General features: G+C 42.2%; 1 protein-coding gene across 3 annotated transcripts in view; it reads right to left on the bottom strand.

The window, feature by feature from the left end:
* tmc6b (transmembrane channel-like 6b) overlaps positions 1-19454 on the bottom strand; it is a 55039-nt gene extending 35585 nt beyond the window's left edge. The window contains exons 1-7 of one of the 3 annotated variants that reach the window (XM_084319335.1): positions 19315-19454; positions 9513-9687; positions 8662-8792; positions 7921-8100; positions 3441-3605; positions 2939-3047; positions 1902-1986 (exon numbers count right to left, since the gene is read on the bottom strand). In XM_084319335.1, coding sequence (XP_084175461.1) covers positions 1902-1986; positions 2939-3047; positions 3441-3605; positions 7921-8100; positions 8662-8792; positions 9513-9571 — 729 coding nt within the window. In that variant the 5' untranslated portion in view covers positions 9572-9687; positions 19315-19454. Of the gene's footprint in view, positions 1-1901; positions 1987-2938; positions 3048-3440; positions 3606-7920; positions 8101-8661; positions 8793-9512; positions 9688-17068; positions 17138-18573; positions 18640-19314 lie in introns of those variants that run through there. The other 2 variants (XM_084319336.1, XM_084319337.1) reach the window with 2 other exon arrangements.
* Positions 19455-20133: the final 679 nt, after the last annotated feature.

Below are 20133 nucleotides of genomic sequence, written 5' to 3'. Positions count from 1 at the left end.
GGTCATCACTCACACAAGCAATGAATTAGCTTTGATTAATCAATTATCTGTAGCCAGCTGGAGCCAGGAGCACTGCTTACTTAATAATGCAAAGCCCAGTTTGTAAACGTTAATGTTAGCCACAGGCAAGGAAGGAAGTGGTTAATTTAAGATTTGCCGTGTTGCTACACCCATCAAAAACGGCATGTCCAGGGGGCGGCTGAGTGGCGCAGTGGGCAAGGCGCTTGCCACTAACGCAGGAGATGCTGGTATCGAGCCCAGCTCTCTGCGTTGCTACCGGCTTGGCCGGCCGTCGTACTAACACAATTGGGCAGTGTTAGAGGGTGGGAAAGCCGGTGGGTGGGGATTGGACGTTGTGGACACCGACTCCTACAGGTCGGTTGGTGCGCCTGTACAGCAGAATCAGGAAGTATCGGGGGCAGCGTGAGCCTCCCACACGTTACTCCTCGCCACTGAGAGATCGCGCTGTTCAGGTGAAAAGATGCAACAGCTGCCTCCTCGTGTATCAGAGGGGACACGTGATGCAACTAAGGCTTGGTCCTCACTGCAGCCGACCAGTGGGAGGCGTAGTCTGGCAGCGTTCGAGACAGGGGAGGGGAGAATTGGAAATACGAAATTGGGATGGGAGAAAAGGAGAAAAATAGAAAATGGGAGAAAAAGTGGATAAAAAAAAATAAAAAAAACGGCATGTCCAATACAAGCAAAGAAGTGCTCAAAGATAAATAGTTAGATAATAGATTTAGACTTGTTTATTTGCAAAAGAAAACTTAACAAACATGGTCCACGGATTCAATGAAGTTGAATAAAACTGTTGCAATTTTGCAATAATATGTAGGAGTTTCCTCGACAATATAGAAGTACGTAACCATGGCCCAGCCCTGGGACCGGGTTTCTATTTTAAACTGGTGACTAAACCCCTGTGATATACGCATGTTATGGTAAATGTGAGAAAGCGGTGACTTTGCACATTTCCTGGGACTTTCCATCAGGTTGGTAAATTGAGATTGTTTTAGGCCAATAATCTGTTAATAGTTTCAAGTTTCTTTAATAGTTGTCATACAGAAGTACAGAATACTTTCATACAAAATGCTTCTTACTGTTACGCTCCAGAGACTGTGCTAGACAAGATAGTATCAAATAACATAGTATAGCATGTAATTTAGAAGAAGAAAATGAGGTCACAGTGTTCGGTATAGACATATGTACAATGTTCTGAGTTACCATATAATATACAATACTATGCAGTGTACTAATGTACAGTACTATATAGTGCAAAGCAGAAATGGGATGAGGTACAATTTACAGTAAGGTGTACGAGTTGTAGTGCAATCCTTCATCAATAAATATAAAGTGTGGGGAGTGGGTGCTACAGTGTGTTTGTTTAAAGTGGGTGTGTGCTATAAAGTGTGTGGAGTGGGTGCTACAGTGTGTTTGTTTAAAGTGAGTGTGTGCGTGTGGATGTGTGTGCTATGTGCGTTTGGTGGTTGTTGTTGTGTAGTGTTCATTGTTCGTTTAGCAGCCTGATGGCCTGGGGATAGAAGCTTCTTCTGAGTCTTTTAATAAGACTCTAATACAGTGAACACTTGATGGTTTCTAATCCGATTAAATTCTCCACATCTTTTTATGCACGTTTGTTTATAAACCTTAACCTCACAGGAGACAGACATTTGGTGGTAGGGATCCTTATCTGTTTAAATTATTCATAAAAAACTAAATGCACATTCCCCATGGACATGAGTGCGCTTGAGTTGTGAAATCCTTGCGTGGCTGCGCCGCGTTTTCCTCTCTCAGATTTAATTCCCACGAAATGTGAAAAATCAGTTTTCCCAAATTGACCACAACATATAAACCAACAAGAATTCAGGAAATAGAATAAAGAGACGGTTTAAAAGGTGGCTCACGATGATGATGTAATACTTGAGCTGACTGCAACAGGGAATCCGACTGCTGGAAAATGAGCGTCCCTCCTTCCGGTTCGCTGACCTCCTGGAAAGAATCAGAGACAAAGAGATTTGTCAGGAAAACCAGGATTATTTTGTTCATTAACCCTTTCACTACCACACTACAGAAGGTTAAAACAGTGCTACAGGGGCTACTGTCGTTTCAATACGATGTTTAAGATCCTATCATAAAGATCTGACGTGATGAGATGGCACTGCTGTGGTGCCATCTCATGGTGCCATGGTGATGGTGGCCTTGAAACGCCTGTTACACGTCTCCTGTGAGTGACTGTATTTATTTAAATGAAATAAATCCCTATTCGCGTTTGATTTTCCCACTCTTCCCCTTATATGTTTATTGTGACCAGATTGCATCCCCACTATCATAGAATACTACACCACCACTGTCACATCGCCAGCCAGACCACTTTGGCACACTGGATCATAGTGAGAGAGAAATACGCCTCGGGAACAGTCCAGACCCTCCGATTAACTAGATTAACCAGAGTGCAAATGTAACCGTAAAGTGCAATAGTAATATACAATGTACAGGTGATTAAACTGGGTATAAAATATATAAATGAGTACTACTAGTGTAGTGCTAATCAGATGTATGTACAGATTTGTAATATTAATATGTACATACATATATAATATTAATGCACCTTATACTGTATGATTAGATGATTAAATTCAGATTGAGACGAATAGTGTAACTGTAGCCAGAGAGCCGTCAAACAGCGACCTCTAGGCAGAAGCTTGGTATTGCACTTTGTGTACATATTTTGTTTTGGTGTGATATGTGGGTTGGAAATGAGTGGGGATAGAGGAGGGGTTGTTGTTACTGTTGGCCACATATCAGGCTCTGCCAAGAGAGGTCTGGAGAAATTCACAGTATGATAAATTACTGAACTCCAACCCACACATTCGACCAATGTTAACCTTTTAACCCCACCTGACCTCACGTCCGACCGTTTGAGTGTGAGAATAAAGTGTACCTGAGTTCTCTCTTCTCAGCGACACTGAGAGGCATGGCTCTGAGCATCCTGACTCTGTCACTCACTGACAGGTTCTGAAGGTTGTTTACCAAGTGGTCCCTCTTACTCACTGTAACACACACACACAATATACAGTATATACATAAACAAGCCCCTGTTACAATGGACATATGGATGAACATAGAGCTTTCATAGGTTTGTATTAATTTTAGTGGGTACAATATCTACTGTATATGTATGTGTGAGTGATGTTTGCAGAAATGTTAGTGTGTGTGTGTGTGTGCGTGCGTGTAAGATGAGATAAGATAAGATATCCCTATATTGATCCCCTTGGGGAAGGAGAGAGAGAGAGAGAGGGAGGGAGCTTGCAAAAGAGTGTGTGCATTTTGCAAGCGTGTATAGTGTATATGCATGCATGATTGTTTGTGTGTGCCCATGCATGTACTTTGTACTTGTCCGTGTGTTTGTCCATGTGCGTGTCTGTGTGTCCGTGTCCTCTCACCTTCCCCTCCGTCCGTCTCTAGGCTGTCCGTCTCCACTCCGTAGCCTCGTATGCTGGGCCGGGCTGAGCGGGAGAAGTCCTTGATGGTGGGTCTGCTCTGCCTGCGTCGCCTCAGCTGCATGGTCCTGTTGTAGTACTGGGAGATGATAGCACCCCTGCTACGGCCTGGCAGAGAGAGAGAGAGAGAGAGAGAGAGAGAGAGAGAGAGAGAGAGAGAGAGAGAGGGGAGAGAGAAGGGGGAAAGGATAGGTATATATTCAATCTTTATTTATACTTGATAAATACACTAGTAGTAGTTCAACTAATTTACAGTGTCGCCAAGATGTTACATTCACAAGTGTCATAGTGCGTTCCTAAATATAAAGACATCAGACAATCAGAATAATTAACCTCTTCAGCCCGAGCGGTCCATCGGCAGACCGCAAATGACATCACGTCATAAATCTATCTCTCCAGACTGTATGACATTAAGTAGAGTTTTTTTTTCTCAAATGTATCCAAGAGTAAAGACCCTAACCATGTCACAACAGCAGTCATAGTGTATATTTTCAACAATACGTTTGTTTACCAATAGGGTAAAGTGTTATTAGTGAGATTTTTGTTTATGGAATGTGTTTATAATTTAGCGAATATTCGCCATTTTGATTTCGCTAAATGTCGCCGAATGTAGTCATATGAGAAGAGGGCATCCACAGCTCTCAATGAGCGTTGACATTTCGAAAAACTACAGTACCCAGCCGATTCTAGCTTCCTGCAAGCAAATGACTTGTGTATGAATTATTTTTATTTCTCCTATTTCTCTGGATTCTCTACCACAAAACTGAACGTTATTGGCATAGATTGGAGTGCAGTTAGTGTGTCTACCTTCTGTGAACATTTAGCAACAATCCGTGTTGCAAACGGATTAAGGCACGCCTGGAGATACTAAATCCAAATTGAACTCTGCCATTTGAAAGAGGAGATTTGGCCCGATCCATAGATGTGAGAGTTGGCTATAATAAGGTCATTTATAGGCCTGGTATTCTATATTCTATAATAATATTTGTAATTTGTAATAATAATGTGTCCGGATGGCAGAATTCAGTATTGTATCTACAAAACCTTCAGTTTAATTATCTTCCCTTTATTCATTTGCTTAGATCTTTTGTACACATGATCTCAAGAAGGTGCTGAACGAGCTCAGTGGCTCATGTATGGTAATTTTTAGCATGGTGTTATTCACTGTCAAAGATGCAAAGAAAAATTATAATTTATATTCTCCTTTGTTTCATCACAATTTACTCAAGCCTAGTAACAGACACAATATTTCTGACACTGGAATACATTCGATGAGATCCATAGATGTCCCTAGATAACAAGAACATGCAAATGGACCCTGTAGAAGTAGAGCAATCTTCCATTTACTTAGGTATGTATTTTTAGGCGGATTTTCAGAAAATGGGGCTAGGGCTTAACAGGTTAAGAGCACATATTAAAATACATTTAAAAATAATTATTAAAAAAATTTAAATAGTAAAAAATTAAAACAGGTAATTCATCATTTTTAAACAATTACATATTGTGGTGACCTGATTGGTCATTTAGGTTCTAAAATGACCCATAGACACTAGAGTGTCTAGTTTCAGAGTTTCCTGCAGGGTGTTCCATGAGGGGCAGATAAACCAAAAGCAGATCTACCAAGTTCAGTACAAAGTCTAAACACTCTAAGCCAAAAACTGGATTGTGTACGACAGGGTCCAGTGGTCCATTCCAATAAAGAACTAATATAATTTGGACAGTCAGAGAAGCCCACCCGACCTTATTATATAGGATACAATGGTGAGTACTATAACTATCACTGGTGATAAATCTAATGGCTGAATTGTAAACAAAGGGCTTAAGAGTGGAAGCCGCTGCATGTCTATAAATCACATCTCCGTAATCCAAAACAGACGGGAACTGCTTCAAAAACTCTCTTTCTGCTAATCATAGGGAAGCTGGCTCTATTTCTACACAAAAAGCCAATCTTTTTCCGTAATCTCCTGGCGAGAACGCCCACATGATATTTAAATGTAAATCAATCCAAATACCAAGGTATTTGTATTCTGAAACTCAGAATTCCTGCTGGTTTTCCAAGAAGTTCAATTTAAGACTTTTTAAGACCGTTTTAAGACCCCATGGGAACCATGATATATGTGAGAACCGTGGCCGTGCGTCGAATGTTTAGTGTGGTTGTCTTTCTCCTCACATGGCTGCCTGGAACCAATAATTACCATAGCTACCAGCATTAGTGCCTGTAACCACTTTCAAAGACAAAATGCCGTAATTTCTGCAGTGGCAGAGTATTAAAATTACTTTTGATAAAACATGGAAAAAGCATATTATATTATTATTATAATATTACTATTCCACTGCGACTTGTTCCAGTGTTTATGTGTGATTTTCCAGTATGGATGCAGGGGGAACAGGGTTCTTACTGTCAACACTGATTATGATAGCAAGTAAAGAAAGAAAACCTGTTTTGTTACTTTAACTGCACACTATTTATTCAGACCATCCGTTTGGGGCTGACTGGACAAAAATTATTTAGATAAGATTTTCTTTTCCCCCACATGACAGATAAAAACCACTAGGCAGGAAATCAAGCCGTTTTTGCTTTTATTATTTTTATTCTAGAATACAGACTCAACAATAGCCTGGCATCAACCTCACATCCTATACCTGCATCGGTGCATCCCTGGTGAATGCGTGTTTCTTCCTGTTTCAGCACTGATAAGAGAAAGTGTGTCATATAGCATCTATCCTGCCATGTTGTTTTCCAAGCCAGCCCTACACTTTCATCTGCCTACCGTGTCATATAGCATCTATCCTGCCATGTTGTTTTCTAAGCCAGCCCTACACTTTCATCTGCCTACCGTGTCATATAGCATCTATCCTGCCATGTTGTTTTCTAAGCCAGCCCTACACTTTCATCTGCCTACCGTGTATGGGTGTAACGATGCGACCTCACAACGATTCTACGATTATTCAGGCAACGATTCAATGCATCATGAAATCTCTTCATTTGACCACGATTCGATTCGAGTCGATTACATTTAGATACATTTTCTATCAGTTAATTCCCAAAAAAATTTTGAATACACAAATGTGGCTGGGGGAACTGATTCACTCAGCATGAATGGACTATAGGTAAATAAAAACAATACACACAAAAAATTTATTAATTCAAATTAATTTAGATTATAATCGATTCTCTTTGTTTTTAGCTACAACCAGCAGTGCTGTCGGTTGGCTGGTCCACAAAAGTGTCAGCAGCTAACGGGGAAGGTGATAACTGATAAACTTCCTCATGAAACTCTACTCGGCTGTCTTCCTTCAGTCTTCCTCTTTCACTGTCAACTACCTCTCTATTCATCCATCTACCTGGCACCGCACTGGAAATGAGACTGTGGCTTTATTGTTATTGGTGATATTTCAAATTTACATTCATATTTTACATTTAATAATTTAGCTGACGCTTTTATCCAAACCGACTTACAAGTTCTGTACAACAAGTCAGCAGGAAGGACACAACTCTGGCAGCTAAGGGTCAGTAACATTGTTCATCAAACAGTGTTGAACTTGCTGCTACAGTCTTTTTTGATATTTTTGCACAAATCTTTCCAATATTCACAAGACATCTTTCCACAGCATAATATGCAACATCCAAGATTTGTCTTTTTCTTTTTCGTAACATCATACAAAACATACAAAAGACTCATACAAACACATTAACAACTGACATGGAAATTAAAAAAGCACTTACAAAAAAAAAACATTACTATACATTGTGCATATATATCCCTGATGCACATACGTTACATGTAGACCGATCTACCTGTGAGCAGGTATGTGCTGCATCTTCTATCGGGATGCCATCTTTCTCCATAGTGCATGTGAGAGGATGCGTCTCAAATATATGTAGGTGTGCGTGAGAACATGTATGAATGTGTGTCTCAGATATGTGTATGTGGGCACGTGTCTCACGTAAGTATGTGTGTATGTCTCATACGTGTGTGTGTGTGTGCATCTCTCAGGTACGTGACTGTAATCCTACCTTCTGTGTGTGTCTCGTATCCATGTGCGTCTCTGCCACCTGTGTGAGTGTATATCTCAGGTGTGTATATGCATGTGCGTCTCAGCTATGTATGTGTGTGTCCCCTATGTATGTGTATATCCCCTATATTATATATATTATATATGTGTAAGTGAGAGCTTATGCTTCAAATATGTGTATAAGTACGTGTGTGTATGCCTGTTCCCTACAAGTGAGTATATGCGTGTATGTGTGCCTCTGGCATGTATATCTCAGGCTGCTACAGTCTTGAGTGTATAATAGTAAAGACATATTCGGATAGTAGGTAGTAATATAGGCAAGGTAGATTCCTAAGTAGCAGAGTGCATACTAGTAAAAGACAGTACCACACAGTTCATCTTTCCTTTAGTCATGACCGTGACTTACCAATGGTGCGACTGGGCATGGATGAGAGGACACGCAGGGTGGCAGAAGACCAGCGTTCCGCTATGAGGGGGTCCAACTGGTCCTCCTCCTCCTCCTCCTCCTCCTCCTCCCCTGTGTCCTCTGTTCCCCGCCTCCCTCGCCACATCTCCCTTCCGGGGCTGGACAGGTAGGCTACACTGTCTGGAGGTACAGGTAGGGTGCACAACGACAGTTGTGATTGGAGGATCAAGAAAAGAGGGTGGGGTTTGAGATAGGTCAATTGATAAATTAAAAAAAGGGGCCTTTCTTGGGTTATCATGGTACTTTCATTGGTCACTAAGATGGTAGTATTTTCATCATGTTGTCATGGTACTGGATTGTATGTGTGATTGTGTGTACAATGCACAAGATTATAAAATAAATGAATAAATTAAATAAATGCCATTGCCCATATTCACACAGTGGCCATTTTGGTCTTATGTCATGCTCAGGTTGGGATTCCTTTCCACCATGTTCCCACCTTGCCGTGTGAATATGGTCAATGGTTACCCATCAGAAAGAGTCTCATGCACCATTATCAAACAGCCATTTCATCAATGTACATTCTCTTGTTTTTAACACTCAAAGCTTATTTCAAGAATATTTCAGATGACTTTGCTTGTTTCAAGATGTTATGTGTGTCATGGTTAAAAGCTTCATGAGTCTTAAAACAAGATAGAATCCCTACACACACATGCATAGATACTATAGACACACACGTACCTCGACCCTCCTCGTCCAGTTCTCTTTGCAGCTGCTGCAGCTCCAAGGCTTCGGACGGGCCTACATTCTGACTCTGCTCTGCTATCAGCTGGCTGAAGGAGTTGTGAACCCCCTCCTCATCCACTGGACTCCTGGAGGAGCAGGAGGGAGAAAAGGAAAACAGAAAAGAGAGAACAGGTTTATATAAAAAAATAAAAAAATAAATAAAACAGTTCCAAAACATGTCATATCAAACCACATGAGTCTGTGTTCTGCTGGCCACCCACCACTACTCCCAATATAAACATGCTGTACGTATAAGATGACCCCAACTGAAGTCTAAGTTCCCCGGGGGGGACCTTCACAATCAAACAACACAGGAAGTGAGTCAATCTGGTCTGAACCATCTCTCTCGCTCTCTCGCTCTCTCTCTCTCTCTCTCTCTCTCTTTCTCGCTCTCTCTCTCTCGCTCTCTCTCTCTCTCTCTCTCTCGCTCTCTCTCTCACTCTCTGGCTCTCTCGCTCTCTCTCTCTCTCTCGCTCTCTCTCTCACGCTCTCTCTCGCTCTCTCTCGTTCTCTCTCTCTCGCTCTCTCTCTCTCTCTGCCAGCCGGCATATATAACAGTAACATAAACTGAACAGACAGCAACAGGGACATTAAGAAAGAAAATAAACTCACTCAGAGCTTAAGGTGGGAAGAAATACTTAAAGAGAACTTACGTGGGGGAAGGGTTTAAGAACAAAATAACTGAGCTTAAAGAATGGGGGGGGGGGAATAAAAAGACTGACCTTAAAAAGAGAACAGGACAGAACAGAGAACGAGGTCAAGGAAAGCAGGTTGAAGAGGAGATAAGAGACGAGGATGATACTCACTCCAGTCCAGCTTCCATGAGGTGGGGGTTCGGTTCGAAGTTAACGTTACGACAAGCCATTCTATTTTATTTTCCTCCTCCGTGCGTCTTGTGTCTCACTCTGTCCGCCAATCGCGGAGGGTTCACACCCTCACCTGCCTTGACCCGCCTTCCACTCTCCTGTCATGTTTAGCACACTGCGAGAGAGCGAGAGAGAGAGAGAGAGAGAGAGAGAGCAAAAGAGAGAGAGAGAAGCCAGGAAGGAATGTCAGCAGTCATACATGTGAGTTATTTATTGGAGGTAATCTACGTTGGGTACAAGTTACAGCTTGTTTGGTGAGAGCAGATGACTCACATAGGTACGTGTTTGCTCGTAGGTAAAGACACACAAAGCTTGTGTTGTGAGTGAATGGCAACAGTCCTGTCAGCACCACAGGCTCAACACACAGCACAGCATATCCATTAAGTGAGTCAAATAGATTCAGCACTAGGTCCATTTATCTCTGTTGAATAATACATGCTTGGGCTCTCTGACTGGGACTCAGTTCTACAGATGAGGATGCTAAATTGATCATCGTGATATTCAATTGAGGCCCAGTGACCCATGTCTACCCAGAGAGCACCCTGGAAATGATCAAGAGAATCAAAAGATAAGCAAAACAAATAATTAAGTGTTAGGTAGTTAGGAGGTATATCAAATATGAAGGTATATCGTCATGGATCCATGAAAAGGTATTTTCATATAAAAGGATTTTTACTATATCCACCACAATAGCCTACGGCTGGGAAGTATAGCAAATATGAAGGTATACTGTACGGTCATCATGGATCCATGCAAAGATATGGATTTTTACTATAGGGTCTCCTCTCCTGCCCCCGCCCCCCCCCTGGTTTCCCTTACTTACTTCCCGACTGTCTCCCCTACTGGCTCCTGTATTTGTTGTCCGTTACTCATGGTTTTATGTTCTTGTGTATTAATATTGTTCCCCGTTTCCCTGTGGTTCTATGTTTCTTTGTTTTTTTGCCTATTGTCAGCGACTTTGGGTCCTTGAAAAGCGCTATACAAAATAAATGAATTATTAGTATACTGTGTATATTAAGTTAATCACTAATATTGATTAATAAATATAGCTATATTTTGTTGACTGCTGTAGTGTGTTGGTCACACTAAAAAGTACATTAATGGTTTGTGGTAAATTCTTAATGTCAACATTCATATTTTTTATAATGCACCATGTTAGAGGGTTCCTTGTACAATTTACAGTGTGAGAATGTCTTTCATATCCAAGTAAATGCGTCATCGTTATTGAATTGATTGGAATCGGGACCTCGTGAATCAGAATAAAATCGATTTGGGAAATCAGTGGCGATACCCTTTTGTGTCAGTGCCAGTGGCGATACTTTTTTTTCCTACAAAAAGTAGAAAATAATGGTGATATTTGGGCCATACCGTCCAGCCCTAGAGTTAGGCTACTCTGTGTAGGCCCGGACTTAGCAAAACAGAGTTTTGTGTAGTTAAATTTGTCCACACAATGCTCAGCTCAGGGTGATGACATGGTGATTAAGATGACATGTGATGTGATGACTGTCTTATGTGCACGACTGTCTTATGTCATGAACCTCTAGTCATAAGCGCTCTATTGTCACGCTGGTTCTAATGAGGCCTATGTGGTCTGCATCAGATGGCTGGGCTTCTATCATGAATATTCATGAGGGCGGCATGAGACAGAATGGACGTATTGTCAGAGCTCTTTGGAGTACGAAATATTGGAGGTTCAGAGGGAGCTTGTGTGAACCTGTGTATGCCAGACAGTGTGTGTGTGTGTGTGTGTGTGTGTGTGTGTGTGTGTGTGTGTGTGTGTGTGTGTGTGTGTATGTATACGACGTGCGTGTACACTATATGGATATACTTAAATCTAAAAATATGCCTTAATTTAAACATATTTGCATATAAACTTTCATCAAAGAAAGAAACAAAGACGGTGGTTATTTACGAACATGTTTAGTTGTACACTGATATTATTATGTTCACGTAGACGTATAACACGTGAAAATTGGATCCAGCAGATGTTCATTAGAGACCAATAAAAGCTCTCTCCCAATGTAGCTAAACTGAAACAAGGCGTAGTAAGTTCAACACAAGCCACCTTTGGTGCAGCAGAGCAGAAATCTGGAGGAAGAATTCATGATCAATAGCAGCAATAAACAGTATTTATAACCACTGTTGTGTGCTCTGTAGTCAAACAAGCGGCTTGTGTGACCTCTTCAAGCATGTCCATATTATGAGACTGGATGTTTATTACAATTTAGTTTACTTGTACAAGAATTTATAGATGTTTGCACATTTCTTGAGCATTATCTTTATGTGTGTGTGTGTGTGTGTGTGTGTGTGTGTGTGTGTGTGTGTGTGTGTGTGTGTGTGTGTGTAGGTGTGTAGGTGTGTAGGTGTGTAGGTGTGTGTGCGTGCGTGTGTGTGTGTGTGCGTGTGTTGCAGATGCATTCATGTACACTACAGGCCTACAGTTTTGGGTGGAGGTTCTCTGGTTCTTTTCCTGGCCCCTATGACATCACCAACAAAGCCAGCAGACAGCAGAGCTGTCTGGCTACGAGCCACAGCCCACTGACAGAATGGATTCAGCATGTCCAGCTGTCATTGGTTTAGCTTCACTCGTTTTTCAATACAAGTTCAAGTTCAAGTTTATTTGCTGTATGTTTGAAAGCCAGCAATGGGAGTATGAGAATATTGAAATAATTACCCTGAATCTAACTTTCTCAACACTACTAAATGGTAGGCTAAATGGTGCATTTATATAGCGTTTTTATCCAAAGTGCTTTACAATTTGTTCTTCACATTTCTACCCATCACTCACACATTCACACACCGACGGCGGAGGCAACCATGCAAGGACCGGTGCCAACCTGCTCATCGGGAGCAGTTAGGGGTTAAGTGTCTTGCTCAAGGACACTTCGACACGCTGCCCGGGGCAGAGGGAATCGAACCGGGAACCTCCGGATTACCAGACGACTGCTCTACCTCCCGAGCCACTGTCGCCGCTACTACTACTATTCCGCCCCTTGCAGGATTACAAAGCGAGACTTGTAGTTGATGTAAAGAAATAAATGTTTAACCCACTAGTTTGCAAGACCAATATAATAAGGTTGGAGTGTACTAAAGCGTACAGGTGTGTACTTGAGCATACTAAAGCGTACAGGTGTGTACTTGAGCATACTGAAGCCAAGCGTACAGGTGTGTACCGGAGCGTACTTGAGCACACTGAAGCATACAGGTGTGTACTGAAGCGTACAGGAGCATACTTGAGCATACTGAAGCGTACTTGAATGTACTTAAGCGTTGTTGAGCATACTGGAGCATACTGAAGCGTACTGGAGAATACTGAAGCAGACTGGAGCATACTGGAGCATACTGGAGCATACTGGAGCATACTGAAGCATACTGGAGAATACTGGAGCATACTGGAGCATACTGAAGCATACTGAAGCATATTGGAGCATACTGGAGCGTACTGGAGCATACTGAAGCATACTGGAGAATACTGGAGCATACTGGAGCATACTGGAGCATACTGAAGCGTACTGGAGCATACTGAAGCGTACTGGAGCATACTGAAGCATACTGAAGCATATTGGAGCATACTGGAGCATACTGAAGCATACTGAAGCATATTGGAGCATACTGGAGCGTACTGGAGCATACTGAAGCATACTGGAGCATACTGAAGCGTACTGGAGCATACTGAAGCGTACTGGAGCATACTGAAGCATATTGGAGCATACTGAAGCGTACTGGAGCATACTGAAGCATACTGGAGAATACTGGAGCATACTGGAGCATACTGGAGCATACTGAAGCGTACTGGAGCATACTGAAGCGTACTGGAGCATACTGAAGCGTACTGGAACATACTGAAGCATACTGGAGCATACTGAAGCATACTGGAGCGTACTGGAGCATACTGGAGCGTACTGAAGCGTACTGGAGCATACTGGAGCATACTGGAGCATACTGGAGCATACTGAAGCATACTGGAGCATACTGGAGCATACTGGAGCATACTGAAGCGTACTGGAGCGTACTGGAGCATACTGGAGCATACTGGAGCATACTGGAGCATACTGAAGCATACTGGAGCATACTGGAGCATACTGGAGCATACTGGAGCATACTGAAGCATACTGGAGCATACTGGAGCATACTGAAGCATACTGGAGCATACTGGAGCATACTGGAGCATACTGGAGCATACTGGAGCGTACTGAAGCGTACTGGAGCACACTGAAGCGTACTGGAGCACACTGGAGCGTACTGGAGCATACTGGAGCGTACTGGAGCATACTGGAGCATACTGGAGCATACTGGAGCATACTGGAGCATACTGGAGCATACTGGAGCGTACTGGAGCGTACTGGAGCACTGCTTCTGGGATGCTTCATCTCGCCAGAGGCGCTGCCGGTGTAGCATGTTCAGTTGATCCTTGCTTCCTTCTCTGTTCTGTCCTGTTCCAGAATGTCCCACCCAATACCCAGCTGTTAAAAACGGTTCAATACTATTTTATTAGTACAAGAGATACTTTTAGAACAATAGCCTGATTCTGTATTTTCCATGAGTTGAGTGGATGCATGACCGGAGCTGTGTGTGTGTTGTGCGTTGTGTGTTGTGTGTGTGTGTGTGTGTGTGTGAGAGCACACGCTTTGCGTAGTGGGCGTGTCAAGAGTGTCAGCTGAACTCGCACCAAACAAGGCATAGGGAAATAGTCAGACATCCCAGAATTATTTCATAATACAAAGTTTCTGAATGGATATTTGGATTAAACCAAGTTGTATGCAGTGATGAACGGTCTTTCCCCCGCGGAACACAAGTTACTTAACGTTACACGGGTCGCGCTATGCATGCTTAGCTTGCTAACGATAGCAGTAGTGATGCACGATACACATCAGTATCGGTCCGATATCAAGATAGGGCCGATATTTAAAAAAAAAAAATATATATATATATTTATTTTTGATTTTTTACATGTCTTGGTCTTAAATAGTTTCAAAATATCAGTAATTTCTGAAAATAAGTAACAAAAGTAAAAAAAAAATTTAAATGCCTTTTGGAAAATAGCTCTTTATTTGATTATCATAAAAAAAGTGTTTTCTATACAGAGATATCGACATCGGTAAATATCGGTATCAGCCAGAACAGCAATATTAATATCGGTTATCGGTATCGGCCACAATTTTCACATCGGTGCATCACTAGATAGCAGTGTAACAGATGTCGCTCTATGCATGCTTAGCTTGCTAACGATAGGAGATAGCAGTGTAACTTAATGTTACACAGCTCGCGCCGCTATGCATGCTTTTTTCGAACGTTTGGTTCTCTCCGCTATGATGAGCTCTGCTCTGCTTCAGCACGGACAGCACCTCTCAAGTACCCGTATGTGTGCATGTGTGAGTGTGAGCGGCGCGAGTGTAACTAACAGCCCCGCTCCTCGGGCAGACGGAGAGAGACCGAGGGAGGAGAGATATAGAAAACGGCCAACAAGATTAGTTCGCAACGTTTAAATTCCTCGAAAAAAAGGAGTGAAATGCGAATGAAAGGGTTGAAATCAGTACTCGCAAGGGTGCCACCAAATTTTTTTTTCAATTCGCACAGGCTATATTTTGGCGCAATATGCGACGCCCTCGTCGCACTGTACAGTACAGCCCTGGTAATACACGCATAAGGCTATTGCTCAGCATTTCGGGAATTACCCCAGACCAATCTAAAACCATACTCATATTCACCACGGTATAAAACGGGAATGTATGGATGAAAAAATTATTTCTTTTTCACATGTTGAACGATAGATACTCGATGTCAAATGGGCCATAGTATTGTATTCATAGCTATTAGGGATGGGTACCGAATTCGGTACTTTTGAGGTACCGAACCGAAACACGTCGGTACTACCGAGTACCGAATCAAGTGAGAAACCAAAAAAAAAATAAAAAAAAAATAAAAAAAATATTCTTTTATTAATTTTCTTTTTTACTTTTACTTTTTTTTTTTTTTTACTTTTTTTTTTTCATGTCAACGTTCACACGCACAATATATGCTTACCTAGGATTTGACTTGATTAAACAACAAAGCAGTCCGAGCAATGACAAGCCGAAAACTGTCGAAATTGTAGTTATTTGAAGTTTGGATTTTTTTTTCACGACTGAGGTAGGTAAATTAAATTTCTTGAGACTAAAGTACAGAAAAAAGGTACCGTTGGGTACCGGTATCGATTCACAGGTACCGGTATCGGTTCAAATGTGAAAGGTACCCATCCCTAATAGCTATAATATAGATTATAGAATATAGTTATAGCTCTACAGTACAAACCAGGTGACACACTCCTATCTTTTAAAGCGTGGCAGTGGCTAATCAGGGCCAAGGCTAATCCCCGGCAGTCAATGTGTTAAGAAAGATATTGTGATGTTTTATCGTGATAGTATATATTTTTTACGTACACACCTCTGAACTTGTGCTCTTTTTCTCCAGGACTCTCTGGTCCAAACCTTCTCTTACATCCAGCTGTTTATTCTTTATTCTCAACATTCTTTCCTCTCAGATTCGGGGTTTGTGTTTCTTTTGGTTTCCACCTCTTACTTCATGTATTATTCTTGTCTGCCCCTTTGTTTCTGTCCTGTCTCTTATTTGTCCAGAGACAGAGGGACAGCCATGGGGGGGGGGGGGGGGGGGTGCGACGACAATGGCCTTATGTAACGTCACAGACACACAGTCCTAAAGAGGAAGAGCTGACTTCAGCACTGCTGCGGAGACCGGTCAGAGCAGCTTGGCCTGACTGCGTGTGTGTGCGCAATAACATTCATAAAGATGCTTTCGTTTGGGGAGCTCCAGCAGCTCACCGCGTACCTCGAGCGCTATTTCGGCGCCGGGGACAACCGTGCTCGTCACGGATCTGGGGTTAGCGAGTTCGATTCCCGGACTGCAGCCGTATCTTTCTCAGAGTGTCTTCCCCCCATCTGTACCCATTCAAACCTGTTTCTGTCGGTCATTCTTGACCAGAGAAAATGCGATAAACGCACAAAAGAGCCAGCGGAATGGCCAAAGTTTAAAAAAAAATATATATATGCTTTAGTTTATAATAACAGGTAGAGTTAAAGACTAGTCCTGCACAGTTCAGAAAGTAACTTGTGATAAATGGACTTATTTTGCGGACAAAATCTGACTAATTTGTCAACTAATCGCTAATGTGTTTGCAGATAAGAGCGGACGGACACTATAGCAGGCCAAGGAGAGGAGACAGTAGGGGTGGGACTTTGGGGGAAAAGTGGGGGGACAAGCTGGGGGTCTGGCGAGGGACAGAGAACATGATCTGACAAAGAGGTCAGAGGTCAACTGTACTGCTGCCTAACAAAACATTCAGAATGAGGGATAATGAAGCACAGATTTACTGGAGGTTTAATACAAGGCAGATTGGTGGGGGTGGTGGTGGGGGAGGGGTGGGAACCAGTACATTTATGAGTAACACAATGCAAGGCGTAATGGAGCGGCAGAAATTGTGTAAAAAAGTCAAGTCCTACTTGAATGTAAACAGCTGGACACGCGACATCATCAAGCTGAAATTAATGACAGAATGAGACGGGAGACAGAAGGGTTAGTCAGGAGCATTGAGAGGAGGGTCAAGTGCAGAGCCAGAGGCGTGGCGTGGTGTAAGGAATTCGGTCCATCTCCTGACAGCCTTCAACAACTCTGTGATAATTAGGTCCCAGAGGCCTGAGTGAGACCAACACAAGTGAGTGTGGAGTGAGGCGGATATGGAGGAGGAGAAGGAGGACTTGGTCTACAGTATATAAAATACTAATATCTCTGAAGATTGATGATCACAAATTATTTTTCTCATCATATTTTAGGTTAAAGGGATATTTCACTTCAGTAATAATATCGCTTTAATGTTAGGCGTGACTCCAGTAAGGTTAAACTAAGGTATAATGAGTAGAATTATCCCCCCAAATAAGTATAGAATCATACAAACATAATCCCTCTCGGGACTACAAATGTGGCAGTGTCCTTATCTGCAGAGACCCCTCCCTCTGCCTGTACTTACTTTCGTTCTATTTTGCTGTGTGCACGGGACGCTACTGGCCATACACCTTTGGGCAGCAAGTGCATGTTACAAGTAATATACAGTATGTAAGTGATATATTTAGGTATAACTGTTTTATAAACCACTATTTAGCTTTGCAACTTGGCCAACAAGTGACAACCCCACCAGTCCCCGGTGTTATGTTAGGCACGTTGTTTCCTTCTAGAGGGGGGGTGGGGGGGGGGGGGGGGGGGGGCTAGAGAGAGAAAATGAGGGGGAAAGACAAGCAGATGTGCAAATAGTATGATTCTGAATTTCAAGACAGAGCCTCACACTCCAGAGTTCATTGTTTACTTGCTGCCAGGGTGAGCGGTGAGGAATGGAAACTACCAGTTTGAGGCCCCAGGGTCGAGTCTGTCAGGGACGTAAAGAAGCAAGACAAAGAGAGTTCGGATAGAGTTTACTGAGAAAGACACTGATCTAGAAAACACAGAGTGAACAGAGGAGACGGAGGGTGAGAATGGGCAGATACCAGATAGAGCAAGAAAGGGTAGAAAATGTGCAAGTAATTATCACAACGCTCTCTCTCTCTCACACACTCACACACACACACACACACACACACACACACACACACACACACACACACACACACACACACTCACACTACATAAGGTATAAACCGTTAGTGCACTATAATAACCGTGATACTAAAGCTCTCTTCCCATAGATTCACAGAAATAACTATAATAATTATAGGCTTGCTGTTGGCTAATGGCTACATGAAACTGCAACTTGAAACCCCCAAGCCAAGCCAAGCCAAGGGTTTGATTGATTGATTGATTGATTGATTGAAAACTTTATTAACAGATTGCAGAATGGGTACAATACAGTACAGCTCAATACACACAATTGTTAAGGGGATGCAGACCAGAGAAAGACTTTCGTATTGTTTACACCAGGGTCCCCCATTTTCAATTCATCATAACATTTATGACATACTTAAATAGGTAGGACAAGGGTGTGTCTTTCCATCTCCTCTGTTCCATAGAGCCATGTAGGTCGAGTCTCTCACAGTCTCTCACTTCTCCTGCAATGCACCATTGAACTTTGAACACTAAACCTTAGGGCTAGGCTAATTGTTTCATTTTCAACAGGACTAACTTACACTCCAAGTCTCTCTCTCTCTCTCTCTCTCTCTCTCTCTCTCTCTCTCTCTCTGATAATTTAAACTGGACAGGCTTGTTGGACTTGCAGATAGATAATTGCACAATAATTCAACATTGTAGACCCGTGAGAAAAATCACAGGAGGGGGTAACGTATACAGCTATGAAAAAGCTTAAACATAAACACTGACTAAGATTACTGTAGAGGTAATCATCATACGCGCACGGTAACATGCCAACCTTGCAGCAAATGCATGACACCGAACCAGGACATGTCTGAGTCTGACAAATGAGATAACATAAAATCTCAAGTTGGCCAAAACAAAGCTGCTTCTCGTTGAGAAATCGTGTTGGCTATTGCTGCACAGCCTGCACTGGAGAACACCACACACACTGTACTGTACGCGTTGGAAAGTTTTCAACCTGCCAGAAAGAAGTGCCATGATTGAAGTTGAAACATTGTTGAGGCTACATGCGATCATATCAACAAAAACAACAAACAAAAACAAATGTATACTCAAAACGTCCGAGAGAAACAAAACAGCACTAGTAGTTAGTCATTATTATTCAACTCACCCCTCAGCAAACTCGCCAAACCAGTTGAAGTAGACACCACGGCACAGTGTCAGTCAAAACACTTCGGCGTGGTAACCGGGGAGCAGGACGGAACCATTTCCTCAGGGGGAGACTACACCAAACTCAGTTGCAATGTTTAAACTTTGCAGCGAATTACTAAATACGGGGGAAAGCAAAGCGACATGGCTCTACATAGATAGCCTACTTAATAGCCCCATCTCCAAACTGAACTCAATAAACGAAGAGCATAAATGCTACGTCGCATTATCTATCCGTAAGAAAACGTGTCCGCAGTTGGTACAGTCCTATTCATTGTTTTAAAATCCTTTGCAGAAGCATTTGTCAGTGTCACACAAATGTCAGTACACTGCTGCTGGTGGACGCTCGTCACTCCCAAGATATATTTGGCAATAATATTATTTGCTTTACAAGCTGGTTTAAGAGGAGGTATCGACGTGTACATGCTACTAAAAACGATGTAGATAAATCATAACCCAATCACAAATATAAGTGAAGAAGGCCTCTAGTCAAGACTGGTTATCATTTTGCTGGCTATAGTCAGTCAGTGGTGTTGTCAATTTGACAACATAAACTTTCTAAATGGACATAGTGTACAAATATTTGATATGTCCCTGTTAGCCAATATAGCTGACACCTGACAGAACATTAACATGGGTCCGGGCTGTTCCAGTTCCACTGAAAAAAATCTTAATGTGAGGTGTGAATAGGCTACATAACCTCACAATCACAATTGTGAAAGTAACAGTCAATTGTAGACTACATGTAAAGACAAAGAGTGGAAAGAGAAATGTAAAATAA

Source organism: Notolepis coatsorum (genome assembly GCF_963971535.1).
Source record: "Notolepis coatsorum genome assembly, chromosome: 7".
Lineage (NCBI taxonomy): Eukaryota > Metazoa > Chordata > Actinopteri > Aulopiformes > Paralepididae > Notolepis > Notolepis coatsorum.
The sequence above is the reverse complement of the archived record's forward strand: the minus strand, read 5'-3'. Positions and strand labels throughout refer to the sequence as shown.